The sequence below is a fragment of the Entelurus aequoreus genome, linkage group LG25 (assembly GCF_033978785.1).
Source record: "Entelurus aequoreus isolate RoL-2023_Sb linkage group LG25, RoL_Eaeq_v1.1, whole genome shotgun sequence".
Lineage (NCBI taxonomy): Eukaryota > Metazoa > Chordata > Actinopteri > Syngnathiformes > Syngnathidae > Entelurus > Entelurus aequoreus.
This window is the reverse complement of record NC_084755.1, coordinates 26,634,471-26,656,912: the sequence shown is the minus strand read 5'-3', so window position 1 is coordinate 26,656,912 and position 22,442 is coordinate 26,634,471. Positions and strand designations below refer to the sequence as shown.

At 40.7% G+C, this 22,442-nt stretch overlaps 1 protein-coding gene across 1 annotated transcript in view; it reads left to right on the top strand.

Moving 5' to 3' along the window:
• Positions 1-5,259: 5,259 nt before the first annotated feature.
• Positions 5,260-22,442, top strand: part of engl (endoglin, like) — a 48,607-nt gene continuing 31,424 nt past the window's right edge. The window contains exon 1 of the mRNA XM_062036233.1: positions 5,260-5,559. Coding sequence (XP_061892217.1) covers positions 5,406-5,559 — 154 coding nt within the window. The 5' untranslated portion in view covers positions 5,260-5,405. The remainder of the gene's footprint in view (positions 5,560-22,442) is intronic.

The window sequence follows — 22,442 nt, the reverse complement described above, 5'->3', positions numbered from 1 at the left end:
AATGAGAGGGCGGTCGCGGCAAGTGCCGCGGTTGCTGTGGTTAAATTTGAGTCCTGTGTGTGTGTGTTTATATATATATATACACTATATACGTGTATATATATATACATACAACATAATGTCATGGCTGTCAAAAGTATACATACAGCAATGTTAATATTTGGTTACATGTCCCTTGGCAAGTTTCACTGCAATAAGGCACTTTTGGTAGCCATCCACAAGCTTCTGGCAAGCTTCCGGTTGAATTTTTGACCACTCCTCTTGACAAAATTGGTGCAGTTCAGCTAAATTTGTTGGTTTTCTGACATGGACTTCTTTCTTCAGCATTGTCCACACATTCAAGTCAGGACTTTGGGAAGGCCATTCTAAAACCTTAAATCTAGCCTGATTTAGCCATTCCTTTACCACTTTTGACATGTGTTTGGGGTCATTGTCCTGTTGGAAAACCCAACTGCGCCCCAGACCCAACGTCCGGGCTGATGATTTTAGGTTGTCCTCAAGAATTTAGAGGTAATCCTCCTTTTTCATTGTCCCATTTACTCTCTGTAAAGCACCGGTTCCATTGGCAGCAAAACAGGCCCAGAGCATAATACGACCACCACCATGCTTGACGGTAGGGATGGTGTTCCTGGGATTAAAGGCCTCACCTTTTCTCCTCCAACATATTGCTGGGTATTGTGGCCAAACAGCTCCATTTTTGTTTCATCTGACATCACATGGACAAAGATAAGACCTTCTGGAGGAAACGTCCGTGGTCAGATTGTATATTTGTATATATACATATATGTATAAAAATTAACAATTATAAATTCAATGTCTGTTACGTGCGGGGGGTCGTAGCTCGCTGCGAGGTTCATTCCCCCGGGATGCAAACGGATCACTCCGGACTTACAGGTTGGAGCATGGTTTAATCTTCAAAATCAACAAAGCACCAAAAACAGAAAAACAAGACTTAGGAAGAAAGTGCCGATCGCACTGGATGCTAGTTTAGCATGAGCTCGGAGGCAAGCAAAAACTTTCGTAACAGCAGCGTGAAGCAAAACAACGAAGCCAGGACGAGTGACCGGCAAAGGCAGGCTTAAATATTGTCTCTGATTGGAAACAGGTGAGCTTCCCGAATAACAGAGGCAGTTGTAAATAATAAGTAACCATGGTGACTAAACTCAGGAGGTGCACAAACAGAAACTAAAGGAGTCCAAAACAAACAGAAAACACAAAACATGATCCGGACCACGGATCATGACAATGTCGATCTGATTCCTGTTTTTAAATCTCTCTTAAAAACATACTTTTATTCCATGGCTTTTAACACTGAGTGATATCCATCCTGCTATGGCGCCCCATAATACACCTGCTGTGAACCTGTTTTTATGTTTTTATGTTCTATTTTATTTATTTTATTTATTTTATTTATTTTATTTATTTTATTCATTTATTTTTTATCGTGCTCTGTTTGTGTTGTGTCGTGTTTGCTCGGTTCTCGTATCATCTTTTAACCTGCCCATTGTACAGCACTTTGGCTACCCCTGTGGTAAATTTTAAATGTGCTTTATAAATAAAGTTGATTTGATTTGATTAAATCCAAGTAATTGATTATTCCTAATTAATTATTGTACAAAAGTTGGAAGCAAACTTCAATAAAATGGCTCAACTAAGCACAATGTTTGTAACTTAAAGGGATCGTTGATATCAACATCAACACTGTATCTGGCTGATAATGGATCCAAGGGTCACAGTGACACCAGCATGTCCATCACTTGCACTTGGTTCTCGGAAATAATCAGAAATCCCTGGGAAACTAAATTAGTTCTAATATGAAGGCTGAAATATGTTTGTGGGCTGGAGCAATTTTTGGATGACAATTTTCCATCATTAACTATGTAATAACTTGATAGTTGTACACAAGTAATCATCAAAAGTATTCTTGATATTATTACTGCTGGGAAAGTAAACATCAGTCACACACACGTCACACTTACCTTAAAGCAACAGTTGCCATGGAGACGTTAGTCAGGTCAGACTTGAACACTGTTGATCAGAAAAAGGACACCGTCAGATGGATACATGAGAAGAGCAGTACGGAGTTTGTTTTTTTACACGCCCACAAGGCACTGTCTCTCAAAATGTGGTGTAGAAATCTACGGAATCAAGATCAGAGCTCACCTACATAGTCTTCTCTGGAGTAAGACAGTTGAGCTTGAGGGGAGGACAGTGATAATATTTGCCTCGCCATACATCATCACCATGGATTTTTTTGTTCTACTTCCTGTTCTGCCATGACTCTACCCCTGGATTCTCTTCACCTGTTCCTGGCGGGCAACGAGGAGGGTCACCTGTCAATCAGGAGTGTTTATCTACTAGGGTTGTACGGTATACCGCGATACTAATGAATCATTTTCGGTACTATACCGCCTCTAAAAAAAACAGTAACCCCCCCCACTCCCCCACCCCCCGTCGTCGTCACGTCAAACGGTGTACTTACAAGCACACACAGTGTGTAGACAGAAAAGTGAGAACGGACGCATTTTGGTCTAAAAACTAAAGATAAAGTTGAAGTTATAACTAGGGATGATGCTCGAACCCGGTTTTCCCGGTTGTTCGATAAGAAAAGAACCGAGTCCTCGGACTCGAATCCCTTTTTGAGAACCGGTACCCGTTATCGAGACCACTATAGTAAAGAAAAAGAGTTGGTTCTTTATTCGAATCCCTGGGAACGAATCCCAAATGGGCAATGTTATGCCCATTTGATTGTAGACTCTTACTGACACCTTGTGGCGATATGAAAATACTACGCGTCATTAGTCTGGCCACTTCCGGGTTGGCGAGTCAGTTCAGTTCATGAGACAATTGAGAAGTACACAAGTTGTGTTAGCTCCTACAAGCCTTGGAAAAGATAAGTCTGTAAGTAAACTGTTTAACTTGTTTATGTAACTCAATATTGGAAAGTGGTTAAATTTAAAACTAAGATGTTTATTGAAAAACAATTTTTGTGCACTTTTTCAATGGATGTTTTGAGGACTTAAAATGGCTGCCAGTCGTGTATTCCCACCATCGAAATAGTTTCAACACTCAGAAGTATTTGTTTGATGATAGTACTGTATATTTGTGTGAAGCTAATATTTACATATTGTGTAATACATTTCAGTATGTTAATTGAATCACATAGCTTATACATTTGTCATTGTGTGTATTTCAGTTTTAAAAAATAAAGAATAACAGTTCAGTGCAAGACAAAAGTAAAGATAGAAAAAGACAAAGCAAGATCAACAACAATAAAGAGCCTAAATGGATTAATCTGCTTTGGAACTTTATTAGACGTTTTGGATTGTTTGTTAGCTGTCTGCCTGTGTGTGTAGTTAGTATGTTCCAATAGCAGCAGAAGTGCACTTTTGGGAGAGCTGTATTATTTTCAGTTTTATGCCCAAGGGACTGATTTTATTTAACACTATATTATTATGTATACACCTATAGTGATCACAGAGACAGGTTGTTTTTGTGTTACTGTATACATTTGTTTTTCTGAAAAATCCTACTTAATATACTTTGGGTAATAACAGTCAATTTATATATATATATATATATATATATATATATATATATATATATATATATATATATATATATATATATATATATATATATATATATATATATATATATATATTTTTTTTTTTTTAGGGGGGTGACAGTCAATATTCATTTATTTATTTCATTTTATTTTTTTGTTATAAAATAAAAGTGAGCTTTTGTTAAACCAAATATATATTCGATAAGAGAATCGATAAGGAATCGGTTCGATAAGAGGATTCAATAATAGGCTCGAACTTGATAATTTCTTATCAAACATCATCCCTAGTTATAACCCTGAAACACCCTCAGGAAGAGGTGCTTTAAGACATGGCTAGCTAGCTAGCAGCAAACGTCCATACACAGTCTGCAGTGTTTTAGCTACTTCTAAATCACTAATCCTCGTCTCCATGGTGACAAATAAAGTACGTTTCTTACAAGTACCATTATCACTGGAGGAGGAGGAATAGCTAAACATGCTTCACTACACACCGTAGCTCACCGGTGTCGAAATGTAAACAAATGCCATGGGTGGATCTACACCTGACATCCACTGTTTTGATACCAAGAACAAGAGCGTATCTAGTCGATACTACTATGTGTTGTAACTTATGGGTTATATAGTTCATGTGTGATGATCATTCATAATTTGCATACTTGATTTAATTGCTGATAAATTAATATATTATTATTTACAGTTAAAAGGGAATTGATTTGATTTATACATGTATTTGATATTGATTATTTGAGAAACACTGACACTGAATTGAGTTGTTTTCTACTTCATAGCCTAACAAAGGGTTAACTAAAATACTGCATGTTCCACAATTCATTGGGCAAACCGGATGTAAAAAAAGACCGGGAGCAGGTGCATTGTGGTTGTTGAGATTGAGCATTACGAGCCTACGGGTGAATGAATGAACGACAAATAACAAGATAAAAGGATCGATTTGTACCGTTTTGTGTGCCCATTTTTTTCTTATATAAAGTACAACTTTATTTACACATTTCCGACATCCTGTCCAATACTTTGATCGTAGTGAATCTACATTTTTTGGTGCCGAAAAACCCGGAAAAAGATGAGCGAGGGAGAAGCTAAAGCCGCTGCTCAGAGGACCGAAGAGGAACATAGGACCGAAATGGAAAGAATGAGAAGAAAAGGGGGTGCAATCAGAGGTGCTACTACACGTCTTTTGAACCAGATAGACAGAGAAATTGTCATGTCTTTCAATCAATCAATCAATCAATGTTTATTTATATAGCCCTAAATCACAAGTGTCTCAAAGGGCTGTACAAGCCACAACGACATCCTCGGTACAGAGCCCACATACGGGCAAGGAAAACTCACCCCAGTGGGACGTCAATGTGAATGACTATGAGAAACCTTGGAGAGGACCGCATATGTGGGTAACCCCCCCCTCTAGGGGAGACCGAAAGCAATGGATGTCGAGTGGGTCTGACATAATATTGTGAAAGTCCAACACATCAGCGAAAGTCCAGTCCATGGTGGGGCCAGCAGGAACCATCCCGAGCGGAGACGGGTCAGCAGCGTAGAGATGTCCCCATCCGATGAACAGGCTAGCGGTCCACCCCGGAGCTTTGTGATCATGTTTTGTTTTAGTCATGTCCTGTTTGGTGTTAGTCACTTAGTTCCTGCTTTTTCACTCCCTTGTTTTGTTTCCATGGTAACCCATTAGTTTTCACCTGTCCTCACGTCACGCACCTGTCTCACGTTTTGCACTCGCGCACCTGTCACTAATCATGTCGGTATTATTTAAGCTTTCAGTTGCCAGGCAGTCCGTCTGGCGACATTAACTCTGTTTACCTCTGTCATTTTCATGCCCTGCTTATTCCATCGTATTATGCTTCTTGCCATTCCACGTAAGTTTTTGTTCTGCTCATGTCTGTCAGTACGTGGACTATGGCGGTGCAAATTACTGCACAGATTGCTTTCCCAGGATGCAAAACAACTAGACTGGACTTGGCTTGAAGGTAAATACATCTTTTATTTTTACACTAACAAAAGAAACAAAAGGCGCGCACAAGGCGGAAGTACAAACTTGGCTAAGAAAACAAAACTAGCACTTGAGCAAAAACTATGGACGTGAAACAAATAAACACTTACTGTGACATGGCTACATGGCACAGCGCATGGTGAGGAAAAAAGACGATGAAAACCAGCAGCAACAAGCATCAACGCAGCAGAGGGTGAGCGACGCTAACTCATTAGCACACAGACAGTCTGTGAAGTTACCGAAATTGATGATTGATAAATACAATGGCGATGTCAGTAGATGGCAGGAGTTTTGGAGCCAGTATGAGACTGCTATTCACACGAATGATGCATTATGCAAACATGAGAAGCTTACCTACCTGAAAACGTACCTCACAGGAACAGCTGCAAAGGCAGTAGCAGGGCTTATGCTTACAGATGCTAATCATGACAGTGCTTTCACGTTATTGCAAAGCAGATTTGGAAGGAAAGATCTGGTGATCAGTGCTCACATGTCAAGGCTGCTGAATCTAACTCCTGTGAAGAAATCCTCTGATGTGCATGCATTAAAGGCCTACTGAAATGAATTTTTTTTATTTAAACGGGGATAGCAGATCCATTCTACTTGTCATACTTGATCATTCCGCGATATTGCCATATTTTTGCTGAAAGGATTTAGTATAGAACAACGACGATAAAGTTCGCAACTTTTGGTCTCTGATTTTTAAAAAAAACCTTGCCCCTACCGGAAGTAGTGTGACGACAGTAGCTGCTCACATTTTCCTATTGTTTACACCAGCAGCGACAGAGATTTGGACCGAGAAAGCGACGATTACCCCATTAATTTGAGCGAGGATGAAAGATTCGTGGATGAGGAACGTGAAAGTGAAGGACTAGAGTGCAGTGCAGAACGTATCTTTTTTCGCTCTGACCGTAACTTAGGTACAAGGGCTCATTGAATTCCCCACTCTCTCCTTTTTCTATTGTGGATCACGGATTTGTATTTCAAACCACCTCGGATACTATATCCTCTTGAAAATGAGAGTCGAGAACGCGAAATGGACATTCACAGTGACTTTTGTCTCCACGACAATACTACGGCGAAGCTCTTTAGCTACTGAGTTAACGTGATAGCATCGGGCACAACTGCAGATAGAAACAAAATAAATAAATCCCTGACTGGAAGGATAGACAGAAGATCAACAATACTATTAAACCATGGACCTGTAACTACACGGTTAATGCTTTCCAGCCTGGCGAAGATTAACAATGCTGTTGCTAACGACGCCATTGAAGCTAACTTAGCAACCGGACCTCACAGAGCTATGCTAAAAACATTAGCTATCCACCTACGCCAGCCAGCCCTCATCTGCTCATCAACACCCGTGCTCACCTGCGTTCCAGCGATCGACGGTGCGACGAGTTAAAGTGAGTTTGGCGGCTAGCGCGTCTGCTATCCATCTCTGTCCTCCTGGTTGTGTTGCTGTAGTCCGCCGCTAATACACCGATCCCACCTACAGCTTTCTTCTTTGCAGTCTCCATTGTTCATTAAACAAATTGCAAAAGATTCACCAACACAGTTGTCCAGAATACTGTGAAATTTTGAGATGAAAACAGAGTTTTTTGTATAGGATTCAATGTGTCTGCATACTTCCCGTTTCAACGATTGACGTCACGCGCATACGTCATCATACATAGACATTTTCAACCGGAAGTTTAGCGGGAAATTTAAAATAGCACTTTATAAGTTAACCCGGCCGTATTGGCATGTGTTGCAATGTTAAGATTTCATCATTGATATATAAACTATCAGACTGCGTGGTCGGTAGTAGTGGGTTTCAGTAGGCCTTTAAGGCAGCTATATGATGAATGTGAAATTCAAATTAGGAGCTTGGAGTCACTGGGTGTAGTGTCAGACACTTATGGAAGCCTACTATGCCCAATTTTAATGAAGATGATTCCAGATGACATAGCTCTTGAATATAGCCGTCAGAGGGGAAATGATGATGAATGGAAGGTTGATGAAATAGTCAAATTCCTACAGAAGGAGGTTCAGAGCAGGGAAATAGCACTGCAAATGACAACGTCATACACCCAGAAAGAACACAAACCAGAAAGTAAGCCATGGAAGTAGTCATGCTCATCCAATGGAACAAAAATGAACAGACCCAGCATGCAATCTGCTGCTGCACTGCACACAGTCAGCCAGAAGACACACAACTGTATATTCTGTGACAGTGCAGAACACAAATCTGAGCATTGCCCTACTAACAGCATTCCTCAACGCAAAGAAAAGATCAAGACAATGGGAAGATGTTTTGTGTGTCTGGGACAGAAACACATTGCAAAAACATGCAAAGTGAAGGATGCATCATGTGAAAAATGTGGAAGGAGGCATCACATTGCTGTGTACACCGGTGAGAAAAGTGAGGTGCAGCCCCCCACTGTTAAAGAAGAGGCTGTTGTTTCCTCACTCAGTGAAGATTAAACGGTATGGACAGAACACTGTGCTGCTACAAACGTGGGTAGGAGGCCCATTAGGCAGAAAAATGGCTTTTTGTTTACTCGATGGAGGGAGTCAGAGAAGCTTCATCCATGAAAACCTTGTGAAGAGCCTAAACTTACCAGTAATAAGACAAGAGACTCACTCACTCTTCACACGTTTGGCTCTTCTGTCCCTCAATGTCACAACGCAACACAGTGAAAGTCATATTGGAGAATGTCTGGGTCAATCAGCAAAGAATTGAAATTGAGGCCTTAGAAACACCTCAGGTGTGCTCAGCTGTGATGAAAGTTCCCAGTGACCAGATTCAACATGAGCTCAAGAAAAAGGGACTACAACTAGCAGACTTCCCAGATAATGATGATGATCCTGAGCTACCTGTCCTGATAGGAGCAGACTACTCTTGGCAAATTGTCTCAGGAAGAGTGGAGCGACTGACTGAGACATTAGTTGCACTGGAGAGTACATTTGCATGGTCTGTGCAGGGACCAGTGTGCAAGTGCAAGTGTCGCTGAGGCAACCTGCATGTTCATTCCACTTGAAGAGACACACTTGTCTCCAAGCAACTAAGTGCATTCTGGGAAATTGAGTCTCTGGGCATCACAAGTGAAAACACACAGAACCCAGCCGAAGAAGAGGCTCTGCAGATGTTTGAGAGACCAACAACTTTCAAAGATGGTCGATATCACGTGGGGTTGCCATGGAAACCAGACAAAGCAGCGCTCTAAGACAACTGCAGAGTTGCTAAAAAACGATTTGAAGGTCTGAAGAAAAGACTGAAGAAGGATGTTACATTTTACAGCAGATACGATGAAGTAGTGCAGGACTATTTACAGCAGAACATTGCAGAGGATGTGCCAAAAGACAACGCAAGTACAGACAAAGTGAAATACTACTTACCTCACCACGCAGTACTCAGAGAAGACAAAGCGACCACAAAGCTGAGAGTGGTGTTTGATGCGTCGTCTCATAAAGATGGCAATCTATCCCTCAATGACTGTCTGCTCACAGGACCAAACCTGAATCCAGATCTCCTCAGTGTCCTCATTAAATTCAGAAAAAATAAAATTGCCTTTATGTCAGACATAAAAAAGGCTTTCTTGCAGATCTCCTTAGTGGAGAAAGACAGAGATGCAGTGAGATTTCTGTGGCTCACAGGCCCACCAAGCAGAGAAGAGGATGGAGAGCTGCGTGTGCTACGAATGACCAGAGTGGTGTTTGGGGCCTCCCCAAGTCCATTCCTCCTCGCAGCTACAATCAGAAAAAAACCTAAAACAATATGAAACAAAACAACCACAGGTTGTAGAGACACTAAGAGAGTCACTTTACGTGGATGATTTCATTGCAAGCGCACACAGTGTTGAAGAGGCCTACCATGTGACAGCAACTGCAACCCAAATGCTGTCAACCGCAGGCATGGACCTCTGCAAGTGGATGACCAACTCTCATGAGCTGGAGAAGAAATGGAAGGAGGGCACAACAGACCACACACTGGCTTCGGAGACACACGGAGCTGTGCTCAAGGTGTTGGGCCTAGTGTGGAGACCAAAAACAGATGACTTCACCTTTGACCTCAGACCGCTATTGAGCATCTTAAAAGAAAAGAAGAACACAAAGAGAAGTGTTCTGCAGTCAGCTGCACGCGTCTATGACCCACTCGGGTTCCTGACACCTTTCACAATCAGAATCAAGTGCATGTTTCAAGAAATGTGGGAGAGAGGACTCTCCTGGGACGAAGAGCTACCACCTGACCTGACTCAAGAATGGCAACAGTGGTGTTCAGAACTGCCCCAGCTACACCAGCTCGTCATACCAAGGTGGTATCGAACAGACACGCAGCCAGAAAATAAACATGCCCTAACACTACATGTGTTCTGCGACGCAAGTGAAAGAGCCTACAGTGCTGCAGCCTACCTACAAGGTGAATCGCCAGACGGAGAACCTACAATGAGCCTAGTCACTTCCAAATCCAGGGTGGCTCCTCTCAAGAAAATGACACTGCCACGCTTGGAGCTCATTGGAGCTGTGATTGCAGCGAGACTAGCCAAAAACTTCATGACGACTCTAAAACTGGAACCAAATCAGATAAGAATGTGGACAGACTCTATGATTACACTGCATTGGATTTGCAGCTCAGCTCAGAAGTGGAAACAGTTTGTTGCAAACAGAGTGACCGAGATCCAGTCACTGACCAACCCTGAGAGATGGTCACACATCCTAGGGAAGATAAATCCAGCTGACCTCCCCACAAGAGGACAAAGTGTTGAAAGGCTGATACAGAACCACCTGCGGTGGAACGGGCCCAGTGTTCTGACATCAACTGATCAGTCAGAGGAAACTGAAAATGACAATGTTCCAGACAAGGTGAATGCAGAACTAAGGTCCAGCTAACAGATCACTGTGCAGAGTGACAGCCTGGATAAAGAGATTCATAGCCAATGCTCAAACAAAAAAAATTAAAAAAGGAGAACTAACTGCTGATGAGTTCTTCGAGGCAGAAAAGTACTGGATCAAGACAACACAACAACAGAGTTTCAGCCAGGAGATCAAACAACTGAAAGTGGAAAAGGGCCTAAACAATGACTGCAAGATTAAGGAACTCAAATTTTTCCTGGATGAACACGAGCTGCTCATTGTGGGGGGAAGGCTGCAGCAATCCGAATTCATATACAGAGAGCAGCACCAATGGATTATGCCCAATAAACACAGATATTCAGAACTGCTGATACAGAGCTGTCATGAAAAAGTGATGCACTCAGGAGTGAGAGACACTCTCGTTCAAGTGAGGGAGAGATACTGGATCCTGCGTGCAAAGCAGCTAGTGAAGAGAACTGTGGCCAGCTGCACAGTTTGCAAAAGATTCAAGGCAAAAGCTGGACAGCAGATCACTGCGCCCTTTCCCAAAGACAGAATAACTGAATCCCCACCATTCGAAGTCACAGGTGGGGATTTTGCAGGGCCACTTTATGTGAAAACAGATGATTCTGGGAAGAAGTCATACATTGCACTATTCACCTGAGCTGTTACCAGAGCAGTACACCTGGAACTGGTCTCAGATCAGTCAACAGAGACATTCCTGTTAGCATTGAAAAGATTCATCTCTAGAAGATTATGCAAAATAATCTACTCAGACAATGCCACAACATTCAAGAGAGCTGATCAAGACCTGAAGGAGCTGTGGAAAGCTATCAAAGAGCCCCAGCTGTTAAGAGTTCTTCTCAGAAAAGGGCATCACCTGGAAGTTCATTGCAGAGCGAGCAGCCTGGTGGGGTGGATTCTGGGTCAGTAAAAACATGCCTGAAGAAAGTTCTAGGGAGAGCTTCATTCAACTTTGAAGAGATGTGCACAGTACTGACAGAGGTGGAGGCGATCATAAACTCAAGGCCTCTGACATTTGTGTACAATGAAGTGGATGAACCACAGCCGCTGACCCCAGCCCACTTTCTGGTGGGAAAACGGCTGACCTCTCTGCCACCAAAGCCCTTCCCTGCTAACATTCAGCACCCAACTGCAAACAAGGCAGAGATCACTCGAAGATGGAAGTACAGACAGAGACTCACAACCAGCTTCTGGAACGCCTGGCGTAAGGATTACCTACTGGACTTGAAGTCAGCACACCGCTGTGAGACACCGACACCCACCCCACTGAAAGTGGGTGATGTTGTGCTCATTGGAGAGGACAACACCCCCAGACAAACCTGGAAACTGGGAAGAATCACAGAACTGTTTACCGGCCGAGATGGACTTGTCAGGTCGTGCACAGTCCGCACTCCCTCAGGGACTTTGCTAAGAAGACCTATTCAGTTACTGTACTGTCTTGAGATTTAGATGAACGTAGTTCATGGGGGGAGGATGTTGTAACTTATGGGTTATACGAGACCTGGGCATTCTGCGGCCCGCGGGCCGCATCCGGCCCTTTGTGCGGCCCTGTCCGGCCCGCGTGAGGCCAATCATAAATTACAAAATAAATTTAACAAAGTATCTATGTCGAGTGTGCAATACAACGGTGCTGCTTTTGTTTTGAAAAGCGTTATTTGTATTACTTCCGTGTGGACGTATGCTCGTGCGCGACTGTGAACAGCTGCAATCACAAATAACAAAATAAAGTGTAAAAAACATCAATGTCGTGCGTGCAATACAACTGTGCTGCTTTTATTTTGAAAAGTGTCATTTATGGGCGTATGTCCGTGTGTAACCTGTGAGTGCAGGTGCACGGCGACACGTGATGCACGGTTATCCCCCAAAATGTCAGCTCGCGCTAAAAAAAGAAAATTTGATGAGGAATGCCGGGTTTCCAACAAGACATGGACAGCCAAGTATTTTTTTACAGAAATGAAAGGTAAAGCCGTGTGCTTAATTTGTGGAACACATCTTGCTGTGTTGAAGGAATATAATTTGAATCGCCACTACACGACGAAGCACGGGGAAAAATACCGGAATCTGGCCAATGGAGAGCGTGCAAGGGAGGCTGATGCTCTGATGGCAAAACGGCAAACCCAACAAGGACTTTTTACCCAATTTCACACCCACAGAGATGCAGCCGTCAGGACAAGTTTCATAATTTCTCACAAAATCGCCAGAAAAAGTAAGGCGTTTTCTGACGGGGAGTTTATTAAGGAATGTTTATTGGACTCTGCTGCGCTCATATGCCCTGAGAAGAGGGGCGCATTTGAGAATGTGTCACTCTCCCGACGCACTGTAACGAGGCGCCTTGAGGCCATCGCTGGAAATTTGGAGCTTCAGCTGAAGAACAGAACGGCCGACTTTGATTATTTTTCACTGGCTTTGGATGAGAGCTGTGATGTACGTGACACCGCCCAACTGCTCATCTTCTTACGTGGGGTAACTAAGGACTTTCAAATCACGGAGGAGCTGGCAGCTATGCAGTCAATTAAAGGGAGAACCACAGGTAATGACTTGTTCACAGAGGTAAATGCGTGTTTGGACATTTTAGGACTGAAATGGGACAAGCTGGCAGGTGTGACAACAGATGGTTGTCCAAATCTGACGGGGAAAAATGTTGGACTTTTAAAGAGGATGCAGGATAAAGTGACTGAAATTAACCCTGTGCAGAAATTGACATTTTTTCATTGTATAATACATCAGGAAGTGTTGTGTAAGACAGTGTTAAAAATTAACCATGTTGTTGATGCTGTAAGTAAAACAGTTAACTTTATCAGAGCGAGAGTGTTAAATCATAGACAATTTGTTGCACTTTTGGAGGAAAATGATAGTGAACATGGTGACATAAGCTACCACAGCAACGTCAGGTGGCTCAGCCTGGGAAAAGTTCTGAAAAGTGTCTGGGACCTTAGAGACCAGGGGCCGTATTTATCAAGCTTCTTAGAATTACTCCTAAGAAGTCTGCTAAGAGTTGACTTAAGAGTAAATAAATTATTCGCTGAAAGCTGCACTTAAAAGTTAGTTATCAAGCGTCTTACTCACACTTTCAGCGAAGTGTAGGACTGAATCTTAAGTGTCACACTCAGAGCTGAATTACGACATTACTATGTGCCGTAAACGGAATTTTAGGTGACGTCATTTCTGTGTCCAGAGAAATGACCAATCACGGAAGGGAATCCCTTGTCTAAGAATAAAGAAATATCTTAGAAATATTTAAGTGGACAATGAGAGTGTATATTTTGACAATAAACCACAAAATAATACAAAACAAACACACAATATTGGCAATGAATCAAAAATAAATGTTTCCTTTTTGTTGCACCTTTCCTGCTTCCTGCTCCCAGACCGTAGTCAAAGAGGCAGGGGAGACACTTCTCCAGGATGTATGCTCGGGGCAACACCCTTCACTTTACCCGGCAGTGGGTCTCCATAGCGGACGACTTTAGAGTGAATGATGAGTCCGGCGATTAGTTGCAAATCTTGCTTTATTGATTGCTTGTACACAGCCAATCCAACACAAAACAAACTAGTCCCCGCCCGCACTCACGCTACCGCTCCCTCTCTTCTCTCGCCCACACACTCACTGACGTCACTCACCTCACATGCTGTCACCTATTAAAGGGCCACACACACACATACGCAACTCTCATAACATTTTCTTTCCAATTCATTAATTAGGCAACTAATTTGAAACTGGTGTGGGTGGCTCTATATATACTAGCGCACTGCAGCCACATGCAGAAATCAACAAGGAATCGAAAATTATTAAATCTGTGACAAAAATAATACCCTCTCTGTCTAAACGATACCGTTTGATCAGCTGCTCGTCATCAAACAAAGCCAGGACATCCTTCCGCTCCCTGAACGTTCGCGCACGTCTCTCTCGCCTCAGTGCCATCCCCCGCTGGCAACTCCTTACCACTTAAGACACCTCTGAAGGTCTCTTAAATATCGTGGAGAGTAGGAGTGATTCTTAGACTTAAGAAAGTTGATAAATAGCTTTTATTCTTAAGTTTGAGAGTAGGACTAAATTTCGCAAATTCTCAGGACTTAAGTGTAAAATGGCACTCTAAGACGCTTGATAAATACGGCCCCAGATTCAGAATTTCTGTGGGAAGAAAGGACATGACATCCCAGAACTTTCAGATGAAGACTGGGTGGCAGACCTCGGATTCGCTGTGGATGTGACTGCACTCATGAACGAACTGAATGTCAAACTGCAGCGCAAGGGCCTTTCTGTGCATGAGATGTACAGTGCAGTGACGGCTTTCATGAGAAAGTTGCAGCTTCTCTCAAGCCAAGTGAAGGACAACATTCTGACCCACTTGCCAACACTAAAAGAAGCCACAAGATCAGTCGATCACCTCCACAAATACTCAAGCAAGTTAGAAGCACTGCATGGAGAGTTTTCGAGGCGATTACAAGATTTCAAAACTATTGAGAGTGAAATGCACATGGTTTCTTCTCCCTTCAACTGCAGTGTAGACAATGCACCAAGCGATGTTCAGATGGAGCTCATTGACCTGCAGTCTGACCTACTTATGGCAGAGCACTTCAGGTCAGTCTCATTGCTGGACTTTTACTCCTCCCTCAAAGAGGAGAACTTTGCACACCTGAGGAGGCATGCTCAGATGATTATGGTCCTCTTTGGATCCACCTACGTATGTGAACAGAGCCTAGTCTATAAAATCCGCTACACCTCCCTGATACCAAAGTACATGTCAAACTACTTCCTTAACGTAAATGACCGCCATAACCACAACACCAGGGGGTGCTCCACAAACCACGTTAAACCCAGATTCCGAACTAACAAAGGTCTTAATTCATTCTCTTTCTATGCCACATCAATGTGGAATGCGTTCCCAACAGGTATAAAAGAAAGGGCATCTCTATCCTCCTTCAAAACCTCAATAAAAGTTCACCTCCAGGCAGCTACAACCCTAAACTAACACCCTCCCCGGATTGCTAATAATCAAATGTAAACAATCAAATACAGATACTTTTTCTTTTTCTTATGCCTTCTGATCTCTCTCTCTCTCTCTCTCTCTCTCTCTCTCTCTCTCTCTCTCTCTCTCTCTCTCTCTCTCTCTCTCTCTCTTTCTCTCTATGTCCACTACTTGATGTCCATATCCTCCCCCCTCCCCCCCCCCTCCACACCCCTGATTGTAAATAATGTAAATAATTCAATGTGATTATCTTGTGTGATGACTGTATTATGATGATAGTATATATGATAGTATATATCTGTATATCTGACCCCGACTTAAACAAGTTGAAAAACTTATTCGGGTGTTACCATTTAGTGGTCAATTGTACGGAATATGTACTTCACTGTGCAACCTACTAATAAAAGTCTCAATCAATCAATCAATCAAAACAGACATTTTCTGTGATGAAGTTCAACAAATCCAAACACAGATCCTCTATCACTGATGAGCACCTCTCAGCTGTCCTTCGCATAGCCACCTCAGACATTCAGCCAGATTTCAATGTCGTTGTTCAAGGCCAGAACAGACTGGATTATTCGCACTGAAGAGGTCAAATGAGGTGGAAAACATAACAAGTTATTGTTTGTTGTATTGCAGTATTTCTATAAACTTGTTAAGTTGTTCGTTGTTTTTCCTTGTTTGTGGAACAAAGTTAAAGTGTGAACAAGTTAAAAATAAATTGCAGTGATTCAATGATTGTTTTTGTTTTCTTATTTCAATTTCACATAGCCTAATATAAATATTTAAGGATTAAGAGTTTAAATAAAACCATCAAAAGCAATCTGCTTTGGTATAAAGTTAAGTTAGGTTAAATGGAATTATTATTATTATTATTATTAATTATTTTACGGTATATCAAAAATAATATTGAGCAAAATTTAACTGAAATATTGTCGATGTGGCCCTCCAGCAGTGCTAGGGGTTGCTCATGCGGCCCCCGGTAAAAAATTAATTGCCCACCCCTGGGTTATACAGTTCATGTGTGATGATCATTCATAATTTGCATACTTGATTTAATTGCTGATCAATTAATCTATTATTATTTACAGTTAAAGAGTTAAAAGGGAATTGATTTGATTTTTACATGTATTTGATATTGATTATTTGAGAAACACTGACACTGAATTGAGTTGTTTTCTACTTCATAGCCTAACAAAGGGTTAACTAAAATACTGCATGTTCCACAATTCATTGGGCAAACCGGATGTAAAAAAAGACCGGGAGCAGGTGCATTGTGGTTGTTGAGATTGAGCATTACGAGCCTACGGGTGAATGAATGAACGACAGATAACAAGATAAAAGGATCGATTTGTACCGTTTTGTATGCCCATTTTTTTGTTATATAAAGTACAACTTTATTTACACATTTCTGACGTCCTGTCCAATACTTTGATCGCAGTTAATCTACACTATGATTACATCAATATTTTTTAGCGCCACAAAATCTTTTTTCGTTTTTTTAAAATGTAATTATGTTTATAAACTCAGGAAATATGTCCCTGGACACATGAGGACTTTGAATATGACCAATGAATGATCCTGTAACTACTTGGTATCGGATCGATACCTACATTTGTGGTATCATCCAAAACTAATGTAAAGCATCCAAACAACAAGAATAAGTGGTTATTACATTTTAACAGAAGTGTAGATAGAACATGTTGAGAGAGAAAGTAAGCAGATATTAACAGTAAATTAACAAGTAAATTAATAATCCATTTTTACAGCTTGTCCTTAATAATGTTGACAAAATAATAGAATGATAAATGACACAATATGTTACTGCATACGTCAGCAGACTAATTAGCAGTCTTTGTTTACTTACTAATAAAAGACAAGTTGTTTAGTATGTTCACTATTTTATTTAAGGACAAACTTGCAATAAGAAACATATGTTTAATGCCCCCTAAGATTTTTTGTTTAAATAAAGCCTATAATGCAATTTTTTGTGGCCCCCTTTTTTTTTTTTTTAGAAAAGTATCGAGATACATTTTGGTATCGGGACAACACTATTATCTACCATAATCTTGTGTTCTGTTCGTACAACGGGCTGTATCATTTTCTACTTCCTGGTGCCCAAATTAAATAACTGTCTTACCTCGACCTCGCCTACCGTCTCCGCACCCAGGGTTCACACCCAAATGCGCCACTGTGACAGTAAAGCCAGTCTTCACAAATGCTTTCTTTGACTACATTTTAAAATTAGCCATCGACTTAAAAACAGTGTTCATAATGGTTTATTGAACTTTTACTAGTAACGAGTAATCTGATTAATTACTTTTAGGTCCGTTACAACGCCGTTAGCGATAGCTTGATGTAACGTGGCAAGCTACTTTTATTGTGGTTTTATTTAAATCAACAACAAGACAGCATTATTAGTGCAGCAAGCTCAATGCAGGAGATATCTTTTTACTCGTGTAAACAACAAGCAGTATCGCACTAAAATTAAAGGCCTACTGAAAGCCACTACTACCGACCACACAGTCTGATAGTTTATATATCAATGATGAAATCTTAACATTGCAACATATGCCAATACGGCGGGGTTAACTTATAAAGTGCAATTTTAAATTTCCCGCTAAACTTCCGGTTGAAAACGTCTTTGGATGATGACGTATGCGCGTGACGTCAATCATTGAAACGGAAGTATTCGGACGCCATTGAATCCAATACAAAAAAGCTCTGTTTTCATCTCAAAATTCCACAGTATTCTGGACATCTGTGTTGGTGAATCTTTTGCAATTTGTTTAATGAACAATGAAGACTGCAAAGAAGAAAGTTGTAGGTGGGATCAGTGTATTAGCGGCTGGCTGTAGCAACACAACCAGGAGGACTTTGACTTGGATAGCAGACTCGCTAGCCGGCGCTAGCCGCCGACCGCACGGATGATCGGGTGAAGTCCTTCCGTCGATCGCTGGCACGCAGGTGAGCACGGGTGTTGATGAGCAGATGAGGGCTGGCTGGCGTAGGTGGATAGCTAATGTTTTTAGCATAGCTCTGTGAGGTCCGGTGGCTAAGTTAGCTTCTATGGCGTCGTTAGCAACAGCATTGTTAACCTTCGCCAGGCTGGAAAGTATTAACCGTGTAGTTACAGGTCCATGGTTTAATAATATTGTTGATTTTCTGTCTATCCTTCCAGTCAGGGGCTTATTTATTTTGTTTGTATATGCAGTTAAGCACGATGCTATCACGTTAGCTACGTAGCTAAAGTGTTTTGCCGATGTATTGTCGTGGAGATAAAAGTCACTGTGAATGTCCATTTCGCGTTCTCGACTCTCATTTTCAAGAGGATATAGTATCCGAGGTGGTTTAAAATACAAATCCGTGATCCACAATAGAAAAAGGAGAAAGTGTGGAATCCAAATGAGCCAGCTTGTACCTAAGTTACGGTCAGAGCGAAAAAAGATACGCGCTGCACTGCACTTTAGTCCTTCACTCTATTGTTCCTCATCCACAAATCTTTCATCCTCGCTCAAATTAATGGGGTAATCGTCGCTTTCTCGGTCCGAATCGCTCTCGCTGCATTGAAAACAATAGGGAAATGTGAGGAGCCTTTCAACCTGCCACGTCACGCTACTTCCGGTACAGGCAAGGCTTTTTTTTATCAGCGACCAAAAGTTGCGAACTTTATCGTCGTTCTATACTAAATCCTTTCACAAAAATATCACGAAATGATCAAGGGTGACACATAGAATGGATCTGCTATCCCTGTTTAAATAAAATAAATTAATTTCAGTAGGCCTTTAAGTTGATATCAAATAGGAAGAGGCACCATCACACTGTGACACAGCAGACAACAACAACGTACACCATGGGAATAATGAACAACAAATCAATGAATGAAGTGACAAACCTGCTATCCAAACAATACCCCGTTTGTTGACAAGAAGACATGACAGCCTTGGAAGCACATTCAATCTCTTTATGAATCAGAGGTAAAAGATTCAAAAGAGCTAAAGCTAAAAAACTCAGCTCCATTGAAACCCTCGATGACGTCACTCGTCACTCGGCAACAGGCCCCGCAAAGACACACTCACACTGCACTCTATCAACTGCTAATGCCAGATGTTTTTTTAAAGTAACGTATCAATGACTTAATTGTGTGAATGCTCCAAAACATTCACGCACGGTTTTCTACACCAAAATTCATCTATTTATTATTATTATTATTCTCCAGATTTTGGCGCGCTCTACCATCCACATTTTTCACCTGATTCAAACCGGTCCAACTTGAAACTGTTCAGCTTATTCAGAAATCGCGGGCTTTCCCTTGACAAATTCCAAAGATTCCCAGATTTCCCAGAATTCCAGGTTTTCCGGGAAATTGTTCCCATTCAAAATGAATTGGCCATTTTTTTCCCAAACTTCCACCATTTCCCCATTTTTCCACCAATTCAAACCATTCCACCTCAACACATTCCACTCATCCTGAAAATTCAAACTATTATTTTTCCAAGTTCAAAAAAATTCCAGGATCTCCCGTTTTACAAAACCCTTTTTTCACCTTTTTTTGTGGCAACTACTCTTTCCACATTTTTCCAACCCACTTCAACCGTTGCACCGTCAAAACATTCCTCTTAATCAGGACAAAAAACCAAAGCTGTTGTTTGGACAGCAAAAATTCCTGGTTTTCCCTAAATTCCAGGAATTCTGTAATACTACATCTCAATTAAAAATGTTACTACTTCAACATTTCTCGATCCTTTTGAAAAAATAAAACACAGACGATTTCAACTCATTCTGAAAATTCACGTTTTTTACCATTTTCCAAAAAATTCCCTCTTTTCCCGAAATTCCTAAATTTCCATGAAATTCCCATTGAAAAGAATGGGACATTTTTCAAAGTTCCACAACTCCCACAATTTTCATCTGATTCAAACCGTTCCAACTTCAAAACGTTCAGGAATTGTGTGCTCTACATCAACAATTATTTTTTTTAAAATCCCGGATTTCCTAGAATTCCCAGTTTTTACGGACATTTTCCCCATTCAAAATGAACGATCCATTTTTCAACCGATTCAAACCATTCCACCTTCAACACATTCAATTCATCCTGGAAATTTGAACAACTATTATTCCACGTTCAACAAATTTCCAGGAATTCCTGGTTTTTTTTCTAACCTCCTTTCCAACCTTTTTAGTGCATGACTCCTTTCATATTTTCAACCCATTTCAACCGTTCCACTGTCAAAACATTCTTCTTAGTCAGGACAAAAAAACAAGTTGGTTAAGGAACTTGAAAAATTCCCGGTTTTCCCGAAATTCCGTAATACCATTTTTCAATTAAAAAACTGTACTACTTCAACATTTCTTGACCGATTTAAACAATTCCAACACCCACCAATTCAGCTCACTCAGGACATTCATGCTCCTAATCATTTTTTTAAAAATCCCACTTTTCCCAAAATTCCCAAATTTCCAGAAAGTTCTTATTGGAATCAATGGGACATTTTTCCAAGTTGCACAATTCCCACATTTTTCAAACCATTCCACCTTCAACACATTCCACCATCCTGGACATTCAAACTATTATTTTTCCAAGTTCATAAAATTCCAGGAATTCCCAGAATTCCCGTTTTTTTTTCAAACCCTTTTTTCACCCCTTTTTTCTGGCGACTACTCCTTCCACATTTTTCAACCCACTTCAACGATTCCACCGTCAAAACATTCCTCTTAATCAGGACAAAAAACCGAAGTTGTTTTTTGGACAGCAAAAATTCCCGGTTTTCCCGAAATTGCAGGAATTCTGTAATACTATATCTCAATTAAAAATGGTACTACTTCAACATTTACAACACCAATCATTTCAACTCATTCAGAAAATTCAAGTTTTTACCATTTTCAAAAAAATTCCTTCTTTTCCCGAAATTCCTAAATTTCCGTGAAATTCCCATTGAAAAGAATGGGACATTCTTCAAAGTTCCACAACTCCCACATTTTTTCATCCAATTCAAACCATTCCAACTTCAAAATATTCTGCCTGTTCAGGAATTATTTGCTCTCTTTCAACAATTATTTTTAAAAAAATCCTGGGTTTCCTAGAATTCCCAGTTTTTACGGACATTTTCCCCATTCAAAATGAACGATCCATTTTTCAAACTTCCACAATTCCCACATTTTTCACCCGATTCAAACCATTCCACCTTCAACATTCAATTCATCCTGGAAATTCAAGCAACCATTTTTCAACGTTCAAAATTTTTTCTGGAATTCCTGTTTTTTTTTCTAACCCTATTTCCAACCTTTTTTAGTGCGATCTCCTTTCCTATTTTCAACCCATTTCAACCGTTCCACTGTTAAAACATTCCTCTTATTCAGGACAAAAAACCAAGTTGGTTTAAGAACTTCAAAAATTCCCGGTTTTCCCGAAATTCCGTAATACCATTTTTCAATTAAAAAACTGTTACTACTTCAACATTTCTTGACCAATTTAAACAACTCCAACAACCACCAATTCAGCTCACTCAGGAAATTCATGCTCCTAATCATTAAAAAAAAAATCCCACTTTTCCCCAAATTCCCAAATTTCCAGAAAGTTCTTATTGAAATGAATGGGACATTTTTTCAAGTTGCACAATTCCCACATTTTTCAACCTATCCAAACCATTCTACCTTCAACACATTCTACTTCTCTTGGACATTCAAACTATCATTTTTCCAAGTTCATAAAATTCCAGGAATTCCCACAAATCCCGTTTTTTCAAACCCTTTTTTCACCCCTTTTTCTGGCGACTACTCCTTCCACATTTTCCAACCCACTGCAAACCGTTCCACCGTCAAAACATTCCTCTTAATCAGGACAAAAAACAAAGTTGTTTTTTGAACAGGAAAAATTCCTGTTTTCCCGAAATTCCAGGAATTTTGTAATATTATATCTCAATTATAAATGTTACTACTTCAACATTTCTCAAACGTTTTAAAAAATTCCAACACCGACCATTCAGAAAATTCAAGTTTTTTACCATTTTAAAAAAAAAATACCCTCTTT